General features: G+C 39.4%; 2 protein-coding genes across 4 annotated transcripts in view; one reads left to right on the top strand and one right to left on the bottom strand.

Annotated features, from left to right (window-relative positions):
• RTN4IP1 (reticulon 4 interacting protein 1) overlaps nucleotides 1–13,331 on the top strand; it is a 118,666-nt gene that overhangs the window by 34,976 nt on the left and 70,359 nt on the right. The gene's annotated exons all lie outside the window — the stretch shown is intronic.
• Nucleotides 7,180–13,331, bottom strand: part of QRSL1 (glutaminyl-tRNA amidotransferase subunit QRSL1) — a 32,616-nt gene continuing 26,464 nt past the window's right edge. The window contains exons 10-11 of one of the 2 annotated variants that reach the window (XM_060030156.1): nucleotides 11,671–11,876; nucleotides 7,180–9,053 (exon numbers count right to left, since the gene is read on the bottom strand). In XM_060030156.1, the coding sequence (XP_059886139.1) occupies nucleotides 8,836–9,053; nucleotides 11,671–11,876 (424 nt within the window). In that variant the 3' untranslated portion in view covers nucleotides 7,180–8,835. Of the gene's footprint in view, nucleotides 9,054–10,030; nucleotides 10,252–11,670; nucleotides 11,877–13,331 lie in introns of those variants that run through there. The other variant, XM_060030157.1, reaches the window with a different exon arrangement.

Raw genomic sequence — 13,331 nt, forward strand, 5'->3', positions numbered from 1 at the left:
TGGTAGAGTCTTTAGGATTTTCTGTGTGTAGTATCATGTCATCTGCAAACAGTGACAGTTTTACTTCTTCTTTTCCAATTTGTATTCCTTTTATTTCTTTTTCTTCTCTGATTGCTGTGACTAGGACTTCCAAAACTATGTTGAATAAGAGTGGCGAGAGTGGACATCCTTGTCTTGTTCCTGATCTTACTGGAAATGCTTTCAGTTTTTCACCATTGAGTATGATGCTTGCTGTGGGTTTGTCATATATGGCGTTTATTATGTTGAGGTAAGTTCCCTCTGTGCCCATTTTCTGGAGAGTTTTTATCATAAATGGGTGTTGAATTTTGTCAAAAGTTTTTTCTTCATCTATTGAGATGATCATATGGCTTTTATTCCTTAATTTGTTAATGTGGTGCATCACATTGATTGATTTGCGTATATTGAAGAATTCTTGCATCCCTGGGGTAAACCCCACTTGATCATGGTGTATGAGCCTTTTAAAGTGCTGTTGGATTCTGTTTGCTAGCATTTTGTTCAGGATTTTTGCATTTATGTTCATCAGTGATGTTGGTCTATAATTCTCTTTTTTTGTGATATCTTTTTCTGGTTTTGGTATCAGGGTGATGGTGGCTTTGTAGAATGAATTTGGGAGTGTTTCTCCATCTGCGGTTTTTTGGAAGAGTTTGAGAAGGATGGGTGTTAGCTCTTCTCTAAATGTTTGATAGAATTTGCCTGTGAAGCCATCTGGTCCTGGACTTTTGTTTGTTGGAATATATATATATTTATTTATTTATTTTTGGCTGCATTGGGTCTTTGTTGATGCATGCAGGCTTTCTCTAGTTGCAGAGAGTGGGGGCTGTGCTTCGTTGCAGTGCATAGGCTTCTCACTGCAGTGGCTTCTCTTGTTGCAGAGCCCAGGCTCTAGGCATGCCGGTTTCAGTAGTTGTGACTCGCGGGCTCCAGAGTTCATGCTTAGTAGTTGTGGTGCACGGGCTTAGTTGCCCCACAGCATGTGGGATCTTCCTGGACCAGGGCTTGAACCTGTGTCCCCTGCATTGGTAGGCGGATTCTTAACCACTGTGTCACCAGGGAAGCCCTATTTGTTGGAATATTTTTAATCACGGTTTCAATTTCATTACTTGTGATATGTCTGTTTATATTTTCTAATTCTTCCTGATTCAGTCTTGGAAAACTGTACCTTTACAAGAATTTGTCCATTTCTTTGTGGTTGTCCATTTTTTTGGCATATAGTTGTTTGTAGTAGTCTCTCATAATCCTTTGTATTTCTGCATTGTCAGTTGTGATTTCTCCTTTTTCATTTCTAATTTTATTGATTTGTGTCCTCTCCTTTTTTTTCTTGATGAGTCTGGCTAATGGTTTATCAATTTTGTTTATCTTCTCAAAGAACCAGCTTTTAGTTTTATTGATCTTTGCTACTGTTTGCTTCGTTTCTATTTCATTTATTTCTGCTCTGATCTTTATGATTTCTTTCCTTCTAACTTTGGGTTTTCTTTGTTCATCTTTCTCTAGTTGTTTTAAGTGTAGGGTTAGATTGTTTACTTGAGATTTTTCTTGTTTCTTGAGGTGAGATTGTATTGCTATAAACTTCCCTCTTAGAACTGCTTTTCCTGTGTCCCATAGGTTTTGGGTCATCGTGTTTTCATTGTCATTTGTTTCTATGTATTTTTAAATTTCTTCTTTGATTTCTTCAGTCATCTCTTGGTTATTTAGTAGCGCGCTGTTTAGTCTCCATGTATTTGTGTTTTTTAGTTTTTTCCTGTAATTGATTTCCAGTCTCATAGCATTGTGGTCAGAAAAGATGCTTGATATGATTTTAATTTTCTTAAATTTTCCGAGGTTGATTTGTGATCCAAGATGTGATCTATCCTGGAGAATGTTCCGTGTGCACTTGAGAAGAAAGTGTATTCTGCCACTTTTGGATGGAATGTCCTATAAATATCAATTAAGTCCATCTTGTTTAAAGTATAATTTAAACTTGTGTTTCCTTATTTGTTTTCTGTTTGGATGATCTGTCCATTGGTGTAAGTGGGGTGTTAAAGTCCCCTACTATTATTGTGTTACTGTCAGTTTCTCCTTTCATGGTTGTTAGCATTTGCCTTATGTATTGAGGTATTCCTATGTTGGGTGCATATACATTTATAAGTGTTATATCTTCTTCTTGGATTGATCCTTTGATTGTTATGTCGTGTCCCTCCTATCTCTTGTAACAGTCTTTAAAGTCTATTTTATTTGATACAAGTATTGTTATTCCAGCTTTCTTTTGATTTCCATTTGCATGGAATATCTTTCTCCATCCCTTCACTTTCAGTCTGTATGTGTCCCTAGGTCTGAAGTGGGTCTCTTGTAGACAGCATATATATGGATCTTGTTTTTGTATCTATTCAGCCAGTCTGTGTCTTTTGGCTGGGGCATTTAATCCATTTACATTCAAGGTTATTATCGATATGTATGTTCCTATTACCATTTTCTTAATTGTTTTGGGCTTGTTTTTGTGGGTCTTTTTCTTTTCTTGTGTTTCCTGCTTAGAGAAGTTTCTTTAGCATTTGTTTTAAAGTTGGTTTGTTGGTGCTGAATTCTCTTATCTTTTGCTTGTCTGAAAAGTTTTGACTTCTCCATCGAATCTGAATGAGATCCTTGCTGGGTAGGGTAATCTTGGTTGTAGGTTTTTCTCTTTCATCACTTTAAGTATATTCTGCCACTCCCTTCTGGCCTGCAACATGTCTGCTGAAAAATCAGCTGATCACTTTATGGGGATTCCTTATGTATGTTATTTTTTGTTTTTCCCTTGCTGCTTTTAATATTTTTTCTTTGAATTTAATTTTTGTTACTTTGATTAATATGTGTCTTGGTGTGTTTTTTCCTAGGATTTATCTTGTATGGGACTCTGTGCTTCCTGGACTTGGGTGACTATTTCCTTTCCCATGTTAGGGAAGTTTTCGACTGTATAATCTCTTCAAATATTTTTCAGACCCTTTCCTTTTCTCTTTTTCTTCAGGGACCCCTGTAATTCTAATGTTGGTGCATTTAGTGTTGTCCCAGAGGTCTCTGAGATTGTCTTCAATTCTTTTTTTTTTTTTTTGTGGTACACGGGCCTCTCACTTTTGTGGCCTCTCCCACTGCAGAGCACAGGCTCTGGACATGCAGGCTCAGTGGCCATGGCTCACGGGCCCAGCCGCTCCGTGGCATGTTGGATCTTCCTGGACCAGGGCATGAACCCATGTCCTCTGCATCAGCAGGCAGACTCTCAACCACTGCACCACCAGGGAAGCCCGTCTTCAGTTCTTTTTGTTCTCTCTTCTTTATTCTGCTCCTCGGTAGTTATTTCCACCATTTCGTCTTCCAGCTCACTTATTCGTTCTTCTGCCTCAGTTATTCTGCTATTGATTCCTTCTAGTGTATTTTTCATTTCAGTTATTGTGCTGTTCATCTCTGTTTGTTTGTTCTTTAGTTCTTCTAGATCTTTGTTAAGCATTGCTTTTGTTTTCTCAATCCATACCTCCATTCTATTTCCGAGATTCTGGATCATCATTACCGTCATTATTCTGAATTCTTTTTCAGGTAGATTGCCTATTTTCTCTTCATTTATGTGGTCTTGTAGGTTTTTACCTTGCTCCTTCATCTGTGACATTTTTTTGCCATCTCATTTTTTTTTTAAATGGTTGGTGTCCCTTTCTTACTGGTTGTTTGGCCTGAGGCTTCCAACAGTGGAGTTTGCAGGCTCTTGGGTAGAGCTTTGTCTTGGTGCTGAGATAAGGAACTCCGTGAGACCTCACTCCTTTGAATATTCCCTGGGGTCTGAGGTTCTCTGTTGGTCCAGTGGTTTGGACTCGGAGCTCCCACCACAGGAGCTTTGGCCCGACCCTGGGTTCATGAACCAAGATCCCGCAATCCACCTGGGGTGGGAAAAAACAAAACAATAACAAAGTAAAAAATTAGACTAGGAAACTAACAGGTATGTTAGGAAGAATAAATTAAAATATAGATGAATGAAGGTACATCAGTACCACAACAGTAAAGAGGAGGAGGAGGGAAAAGAAAAAAAAGGGGGGGAGGCCTTGGCTGTGGAGGGCGGGGCCTAAGCAAGGGTGGGGTTTGGGCAGTGGGCAGGGCCTATGCTCAGGACCCACATGGCTGGAAAAGGCCCTGGGGGCTGTGAGGGGTGGGGCTTAGGCTCAAGGAACAGAAGGGCCCAGCCATGCCCCACACCCCTGGTCTCAGAGGGCGGAGGACCTCACCTGGGAGCCCAGCAGGCTCCCCGGCCCGAGTGGTCCTGGCGATCACCCCCTGCTCCTCTCCCACTCTTCCCGGAGAGTCCCTCCCTTCTACCTCTCCTGATCTCCCCAGTCTCAGAGGCGCCAATCCTGTCTGGCCTCCACTTCTCCTCCCCCCTCAGTCCCGCTATGTCCTACCGGTTCACTTTGGGGTTCCTTCCATCTCCTTGGGCATCAGAATCCCCCACCAGCAGCCGTTAGGCCCCCTAGTTGTGGGGAGATGCTAACTCTGCATCTTCCCACCTGCTATCTTGACTCCGCCTCATTACAGGTACATTTGATATGTGACACCAAAGGCAAAAGCCACAAAATCAAAAATAGGTACATTAGCCTTTGATAAAATAAAAAACTTTACTGCTTTTAAGAAAACTATCAAGAACATGAAAAGACAATTCACAGAATGGGAGAAAATATTTGCAAATCATATATCTGATACGGGACTTGTGTCCCAAATATATCTTTTAAAAAACCTCTTAAACTCAACGATAAAAAGACAACCCAATTTTAAAATAAGCAGAGGATTTAAATACACATTTCTTCCCCCCACCAAAAAAAATATATATATAATTGTCCAGTCAGCACATGAAAAGATACTCAATATCATTACTTATTAGAAAAATGCAAATCAAAACCACAGTGAGGTATCACTTCACTCTCACTGGGATTGCTAAAATAACAAAGACAGACAATAACATGGGTTAGCAAGAATATGGACAAATTGGAACCCTCATATATTGCTGGTGGGAATGTAAAACGGTGCAGCCACTTTGGAGAAGTTTGGCTGTTCCTCGAAAAGTTAAACACAGTTGAGGGTATGGGGAGGGGGAAGGGTAAGCTGGGACAAAGTAAGAGAGTGGCATGGACATATATACACTACCAAATGTAAAATAGCTAGCTAGTGGGAAGCAGCCACATAGCACAGGGAGATCAGCTCGGTGCTTTGTGACCACCTAGAGGGGTGGGATAGGAAGGGTGGGAGGGAAACCCAAGAGGGAGGAGATCTGGGGATATATGTATACATATAGCTGATTCACTTTGTGATACAGCAGAAACTAACACACCATTGTAAAGCAATTATACTCCAATAAAGATGTTAAAAAAACAAAAAAAGACCTCCGGGTCTTTGAACCCTGTGTTAGCCAATTCTTTATTATAGGCTCACGGAAATTGCTTTAAAAATGTGCAGTCCATCAGTTCTTCCAGGTATTTTAAACTTTATCTTCAGAGGAAGCCAGATCATCAGAGAGCTATATAGCTGGTCTCTAGCATAAGTTTTCAGTAAATTGCAATTTGGTCATATTAGTTTAATGTGTATCTATAGCATCCATGGGAAAATGATAATTTCATGATTGTATGCATATATTTATAGCTCCAAACTTTTGAATACTTATTCTGTGTTGTTATGCTGGGTGCTTTAAGTGCATCATTTAAATTTAATCCTCCCAACCCTCCCTCGGAGTAAATATTACCTCCGTTTTACAGGTTAGGATACTGAAGCTCAGACAGGTTACACAGCTTGTAAATGGCAGTAATAGGATTCAAACCCAGGTATATCTGATTTTTAAATCTGGTGGCCTTACCCACTAGGGAAGCAACTGGGAAATTTCCCACCATATCACACTACACAGCCTTAGTATCTGTATAGTAAATACCTTGACAAGCATCGTTAACTTTTAATCTTATTCTTGGTTTTAACCTTTTCCCCTATTTTTATCAATTCAGTGATTTCCTCAACTATTTACTTTTATACCATTGTAATAATATATTTCTAATAAAGTGCCTAAAATCCTTTTGGATTTATATTCCATTGAGGTACAAAGAAAAAGAAATGAAAGCCCCTCTGAAATCCCATAATTCCTTTTATTTAATGTTGGCTGGGGTTTTCTCGTGTTATTTGCTTTCATTAAATTTTCAGCGTTTTGTCCTAGTGTACACACTGCTTAAGTTGTGAACTAACTGAGGAAAGCCTTCCACTTTAAACTGTCCTCTGGTGCTTCTAAACGCAGTGAGTAATTTTTACCCTAGGCTCGCACAGGCAACACATATTTAGCCTCAGCATAATCACATATTTGAGGAAAGGGAGGGAGAGTAAAAGTAGTTAATAAATGAAAGTTCGTAACAGAAACTATTGTGAAAATCCCATTAGTTTGTTCCCTTAAACTGGAACAGGGTATGACACAGTTTACAGAATCCCCGAGGTCTACTTTTTGGTGCCCTGTAACCAGATCTCTTTTCACTGTTCTTTAGATCCTGTTCTAAAATCCTAAAGATATTTCTTGTCCACTGTAGAAGGTGCAGGTGATTTCCTCATAGGAATCACCATCCTTTGTCATTTTTAGAAGCTCCTCTTCTGTACCATGCTGTCTTTTCTAGATGGCCCACAGTCCTGTGTTCCCAACAACCTGGTGTCAAATAGCCATTCAAATAGAACATTCTGCCTCCCTGGTTTCAAGCGATTTTCTTGGTAACGCTAAGTGTTGGTCAACACGGATCTGGCTTGGATTTGGCTGTGTGGTGTCAGGGTGCAAAGATTTGTGAACGCATCACATTTTTTCACTCTAGCAGTGCTTTGTTTCGCTGTCTTATCAAGGAACTCATCTTACACTTGCAGCCACCTTCGCCTTTCTGACGTGCTCTGCTGTGGCAGCCCTGTTGCTAACTATTTCAGGGTTTAATTAGCTGAGACACAGAAACCGTTTTCCCCTTAAATTCCCAGACAGTGATTTGGCAAAATGAGATCTACTAGACTTAGGGTAAAGATGGAAAAGAAAGAACAGATTAGGTATCATTTCACGCTAGTTGGGTGTTATTACGTGAGAACAGTAAATGTTTCACTTTGTTATTTCCAGTTCAAATCGTTAGTGCAACTCAAGCAGAGATACAGGAATAAGAGAAATTACATAAATATTCTTTGAAAAATTTTTATTTTGAATTATACACACATAAAAGAAAGACTGGGGCAAAGATTCATCTGCTTGCCATTTGCATCATACTAGCTCCCCCAACTAAGTTTTCTCGTGTTATAAAGTAAAGCAATTCTCTGTCATGAATTTCTTCCTTTTTCAGGGACTCACGTCAAAATATTTAAGAATCCTAGTGGGCCTACGGGCCTGGCACAGAAAACTTTTATGTAAAGTTTATCAGATAGAGTATTTGGGAGTGGGAGGATCCCAGGGGGAGAGAAAATTATTAATGAAAAGTACCACGCAGGTTAAACTACCACCACTCAACATCCTAGTGGTTCTGGGAAGGTTCTGCCTATGTTTTTCCTTCAGGTCTTTCATATTTAGAAAGGACTTTTTTCTTACTAAACAAAGTGAATCTGTTAAATAATAATTCAGCTCCCCACTTATACTTATCAACAGTAAACAAGTGTCAAATTAGAACACATGATAAATATGAGATGACAACGGTGTTCTGGCAAAGACAAATCCAACAGTGAAACTTTATAGCGGGTAAATTATGATTTTCATCAGATTTTTTTTTTCAGATTCTGAATACATATTCCCGTTAATGTTTCTTTGTGCTCAAGGAGCCCAAAGAGAGAGCACTTGTAAAGAAAGTCGAGAGGGTAAGAAAACCATAAGGAATAGAGAATCTGGGGTAAGGGAGGAGGTCCACGGGCTTCTTCTCTTTGGCATCCTCACCAAATTATATACAAGTTTTTCATATGGGATCTTACTTGTGTATCTTGAAACTTTCTCACTAAAACCATGCTCTACTAGCTACCAAGTTTCGAGTCCAGTCTGGTCTGTTAGGTCACAACAAATGTCTCTATGGCATCACTGAGCTTGTTTGGGATCGAACTAGAATGAACTCAGTGTAACATGGAGTTACTCTGGTTCCTTGGCATGGGGCTCTGGAATGGCAGAAGTAAGATTTTAACTGTTAGCAGGAAAGGAAAAAAGTTCTCAGTCATTGCAGCTCTATTCTTAGAGAAGTGTCTGCACCTGGGGCTCTCCCCAGAGAGAGAGGCACACCCTTGTCTTGCAGGACTCTGGGCCCCAGCAGGTTGCACTTCCTCCTGTGCTCAGAGCTCCTCCTCTACCTGCTCTGCTCAGACTTAGAAGTGGATATTCCCATTTTATTGTTTTTGTGCATTTTTAACATCCGCTGAGGTGGCCTCCACCGCATGATGAGTTGCCTGTCAGCTGGGCTGTCCAGGTTATCTCTGGAGGTACCACTTCCTGTTTTTGTTAGTGCTTTGGTTACAAAGATGTACAAGTTTTGAGAGGTTTACTAGTACTTACATTGCTTACAGTACAGTACAGTACTAGTACTGTAAGCAATGTTCTTCTTAATGAACATTTTTACAGAATGCATCATTTTTCAGGAACATGTATCTTGTATTATAATAGAAATCCTGTACTTTGTTTATACTTAGTGGATGCTTAATAAATGCTGACAGATTATTCATAAGTAATTAACTATATCACAAGAATTTTAAAAAGCGATTCCAAGGAATGACTGTGTTGACAGTGAACCAAATTGCAAGATCACTTGACTTTTCTAGAATATAAAATCTTTACAAGTCATAATTTGCATGATATAGTTATCACTACTATTTTAGAGAAACAGAAGCTAACTTTTCATTTTCAAAGACTGATGAACAATCATCCATTAGCTCCTGAAGCTGAATAACAGGAAACTGTACTTGTTTTTCAAACCATTTGGCAACTGTAAGAAGCTGCTGGTCACAAAATGCACGTCCAATAAACTGTAGTCCGATTGGCAACCCTTGGCTTGAGAGGGCCATAGGGACACTCACTGCTGGCAACCCTGAGGAAAAGAAAGAGACCCATTAAATGTTGATTAATTCTCCACCCTAAGATGCAGAGACCTCTTCCACTTTCCAGTGCCAGTAGATACAAGACAAGGTTAATGAAAAAGAATCACAAAAATTACATGTATGCTTCTGTATCTTCCTTTGTTCATTTAATATCTTAGAAATCACTGTATATCTGTTCACAGAGACCTTCTTCATTCCTTTTTTATAGCTGCATAGTATTCCATCATGTGCTTTTACCATAATTTATTCAACCATTCTTCTGTGGTTGGAGATTTTGGTTGTTTTCGGTATTTAGCTATTTCATGCCAAGCCCCAGTGAATTACCTTGTGTATTTTTCTGGTATTCCTGAACGTTTCTCAGCTGAAGAGGAACTGTTTCATCAAAAGATAAATGCATATGTAATTAGATATTTTGCCAACTTTCCCTCCAAAAAAGTTGTACCTGTTCAACTCCTATCAGCAAAATGAGTGTTTTCCTACAGCCTCACCTATAGAGTTGTTCAGTTTTTGAATTTTTGCCAATTTGTTACATGAAAAATAGTAATTCAGGGTCGTTTTAATTTTAGTTTTGGGGAAGAGAAAGTAGGACAGCCTGGGACATCTTGTTATGCCATAAAATAAGAAAGTTTTCAAAAATTAATGGGGGCTGGTCTAAAGGATACGCAACTGTTGGTTAAATTTGAGCATCAAAAATAATGACAGTTAATTACTTATAATACATTGAATTCTTTTAAAAAAGGAAAGCTTTTTTAAAAATTATGTTTTCTTTTTTAAATTAATTTATGTATTTTTTGGCTGCGTTGGGTCTTCGTTGCTGTTTGCAGGCTTTCTCTAGTTGCGGCGAGCAGGGACTACTCTGTTGTGGTACACAGGCTTCGCATTGCGGTGGCTTCTCTTGTTGCAGAGCACGGGCTCCAGCCGTGTGGACTTCAGTAGTTGTGGCACATGGGCTTAGTGGTTGTGGCACGTGGGTTCAGTAGTTGTGGCACGTGGGCTCAGTAGTTGTGGCTTGCGGGCTGTAGAGCGCAGGCTCAGTTATTGTGATGCACGGACTTAGTTGCTCTGTGGTATGTGGGATCTTCCCAGACCAGGGCTCGAACCCATGTCCCCTGCACTGGCAGGCGGATTCTTAACCACTGCGCCACCAGGGAAGTCCCAGGAAAGCTGTTCTTTAGAGAAGACTGCTAGCTAACATATGTAGAGGAATGGTAGAATTAGAAAAGTCAGCATTTTGTAATTCTCTAAGTAATACTTAATTCAGGCAAGGATCATCAATAGATGCTAAAAGTGGGTTCAAGTTTATTGGGAAACACTGTCTCAAAGTATTACATCACCAATTGCTTACAACTGACAAAAGGAAAATGTGCCTTCATAAGGAAAATATCTGGTAGTTACTTCCTTAACCAAGGGATTAACTTAGCTTCCAAAAGTGGGACAAACTGATATTTAACTGTTTCTTGACATGAAGCATATGTAGTATTTGTACCAAAAATGTTCAACTCAACCCAATCATGAGGAAGCAGTCTGACAAATTCAGATTACAGATGGGATATCCTACAGGTCAAGTGTACTAGACTCCTCAAAAGAGTCAATGTCACTTAAAACAAAATTTTTAAAAGGTTGGGTATTTCTTATCAGTAACTATGCAGGCCAGAAGAAAGTAGCAGGGCATTTTTTAAGTGCTAAAGAAAAGAACTGTCAAATCAGAATCATATATCCAGCAAAAATAACCTTTAAAAATGAAAGGAAAATCAGGACATTCTCAGAAGAAAGCTAAGAGAACTGGTTGCCAGCAGACCTACCCTAAAAGAATGGCTAACTGTTCTCCAAACAGAAAGGATATGGTAAAGCAAAGGATCTGATACATCGGGGAGAAATGAACACAGTAAATAAAAGTATAGATAGATAAATACAACAGACTTTTCCCTCTGCCCTTGAGTTTCCTACATTATGTTTGATGATTAAAACAAAAATTATAACAGTCTGATGTGGTTCAGACTGTTGTAGAACATACAGAACTGGGGAACTGTTCTAGACTTTGAGAGATATCATAAACATATATCGGGGAAAACACTCTATAACAGGCATTTTTGGTACAACTGAGGAAAGTTAAATATGAACTGTATTTGGAATATTATTGTATTTGTGTTAGTTTTCTTAGGTGTGATGATGGAATTGTGGTTATGTAGGAGAATGTCTTTATTCTTAGACGATTCATGCTAACGTATTTAGGGGTGAAGTAACACGATGTTGAAACTTCCAAATTATTCAAATAAAAGCTGAGTGTGTGTGTGTGAAAGAGAGAGAGAGAGAGGAAGGAGAAAGCAAGTGAGGCAAAATGTTAACAAAGATGAATCCAAGTAAAGGACATATGGGTATTCATTATACGACTTCTTCAACTTTTCTGTAGGTTTGAAAATTAATGTATGTGTGTGTGGTAAGTGCAAGCCTATAGATACACGCATGCACACACAAACACACATTCCCAAGCATTCCAGAAGGACAAGCTATTGTGTTTAGGGAACAATCTAGCTAGAACCTAAGTCGAAGATCAGGGTGCCTACCTAAAAATTGAAGAAAACCAGAATGTTCTTGAGGGATCCTCACCTGCCATATTTACAGCCTGTGTAAAAAGATCATCCTGGGCACTTCGTGTTCTGTTGTCTTCTCTGATGAACTCTGTGTGTGGCACTGCCTCACTCAAGGTGGTAGGAGTTAGCAAGACATCCACTCCAGAGTTAAAAACATTCACAAAATCACGAGCAATGAGTCGTCTCACCTTCTGTGCTTTGACAAAATAATTCTCATAGTTTCTGTGGAAAAAAGTAGATGACACTTTAAGGGCTTTTCGTTATTTCTTTGAATCAATTCTCATGCATAAGGCTTGTTAAAAAAAATAGATGACACTTTAAGGGCTTTTTGTTATTTCTTTGAATCAATTCTCATGCATAAGGCTTGTTAAAGAATCACTGGATTCTTGGCCTGTTGGAGCAGGCGCCAGTAAGATTCCTAACAACACATAAAAATGAATTTTGTTCAACCACACTGTTACTCTAAAAGTTTGTATAACTGGAATTAATTAAAAATCACCAGTAGATGCAATTCTGTACATATAATCACAAAATATTAACGCTTCCATGGACATCATTAAACCAGAACATTCATTTTCAGGTGAGGAAAATCAAGTGCATAGCAACTAAATGACTTTCTAAAGGCTGCAAAGATTGACAGGGGTAGAGGAAGGACTAGAACTTAGGTCTCTGGAGGCTCATTCCAATCTTTTCTATTATTATAATGTCCTGTTTCATCTATAGTTATAATTATTATAAGGACTCTGAAGTTTTGGAAAATTCTAACATGCCATCAGAATTAGACACTAGAAACTAGCAAGCTCTGGACACAGTAACTGGGGAAAGTATGCAGTGTTTGCAATTTCGTACTTTACAGACAGGTATAGCCCAGAAATGGAAATGTGAAATTCATGAAAAGATGCTTCAGGCCTGCCTGCTGAATGGGAGAAGATATTTGCAAATGCTGTATCTGATAAGGGGTTAATATCCAAAACATGCAAAGAACTCATACAATTCAACATCAAAAAAATAAACAACCAATTAAAAAATGGGCAGAGGCCCAGAACAGAGATTTTTCCAAAGAAGACATACAGATGTGCCAACAGGCACATGAAAAGATGCTCAACCTCACTAATCATCAGAGAAATGCAATTCAAAACTACAATGAAATATCACCTCACACTTTTCAGAACGGCTATTATCAAAGACAACAGGGCTTCCCTGGTGGCGCAGTGGTTGAGAGTCTGCCTGCCGATGCAGGGGACACGGATTCGTGCCCCGGTCCGGGAAGATCCCACATGCCGCGGAGCGGCTGGGCCCATGAGCCATGGCCGCTGAGCCTGCGCGTCCGGAGCCTGTGCTCCGCAACGGGAGAGGCCACGGCAGTGAGAGGCCCACATACAGCAAAAAAAAAAAAACAACAAATAACAGATACTGGCAAGGATGTAGGAAAAAGGGAACCTTCGTGCACTGTTGGTGGGAATGTAAAGTGGTGCAGCCACTATGGAAAACGGTATGGCGATTCCTCAAAAAATTAAAAATAGAATTACCACACAATGCAGCGATTCCACTCCTGGGTATTTATCCAAAGAAAACAGAAACACTAATTTGAAAAGATATATGCACCCTTATGTTCATTGCAGCATTATTTACAGTAGTTAAGATTTGGAAACCATCTAAAGTGTCCATCAGTAGATG

This window comes from Delphinus delphis, chromosome 14 (genome assembly GCF_949987515.2).
Source record: "Delphinus delphis chromosome 14, mDelDel1.2, whole genome shotgun sequence".
NCBI classification, from domain to species: domain Eukaryota; kingdom Metazoa; phylum Chordata; class Mammalia; order Artiodactyla; family Delphinidae; genus Delphinus; species Delphinus delphis.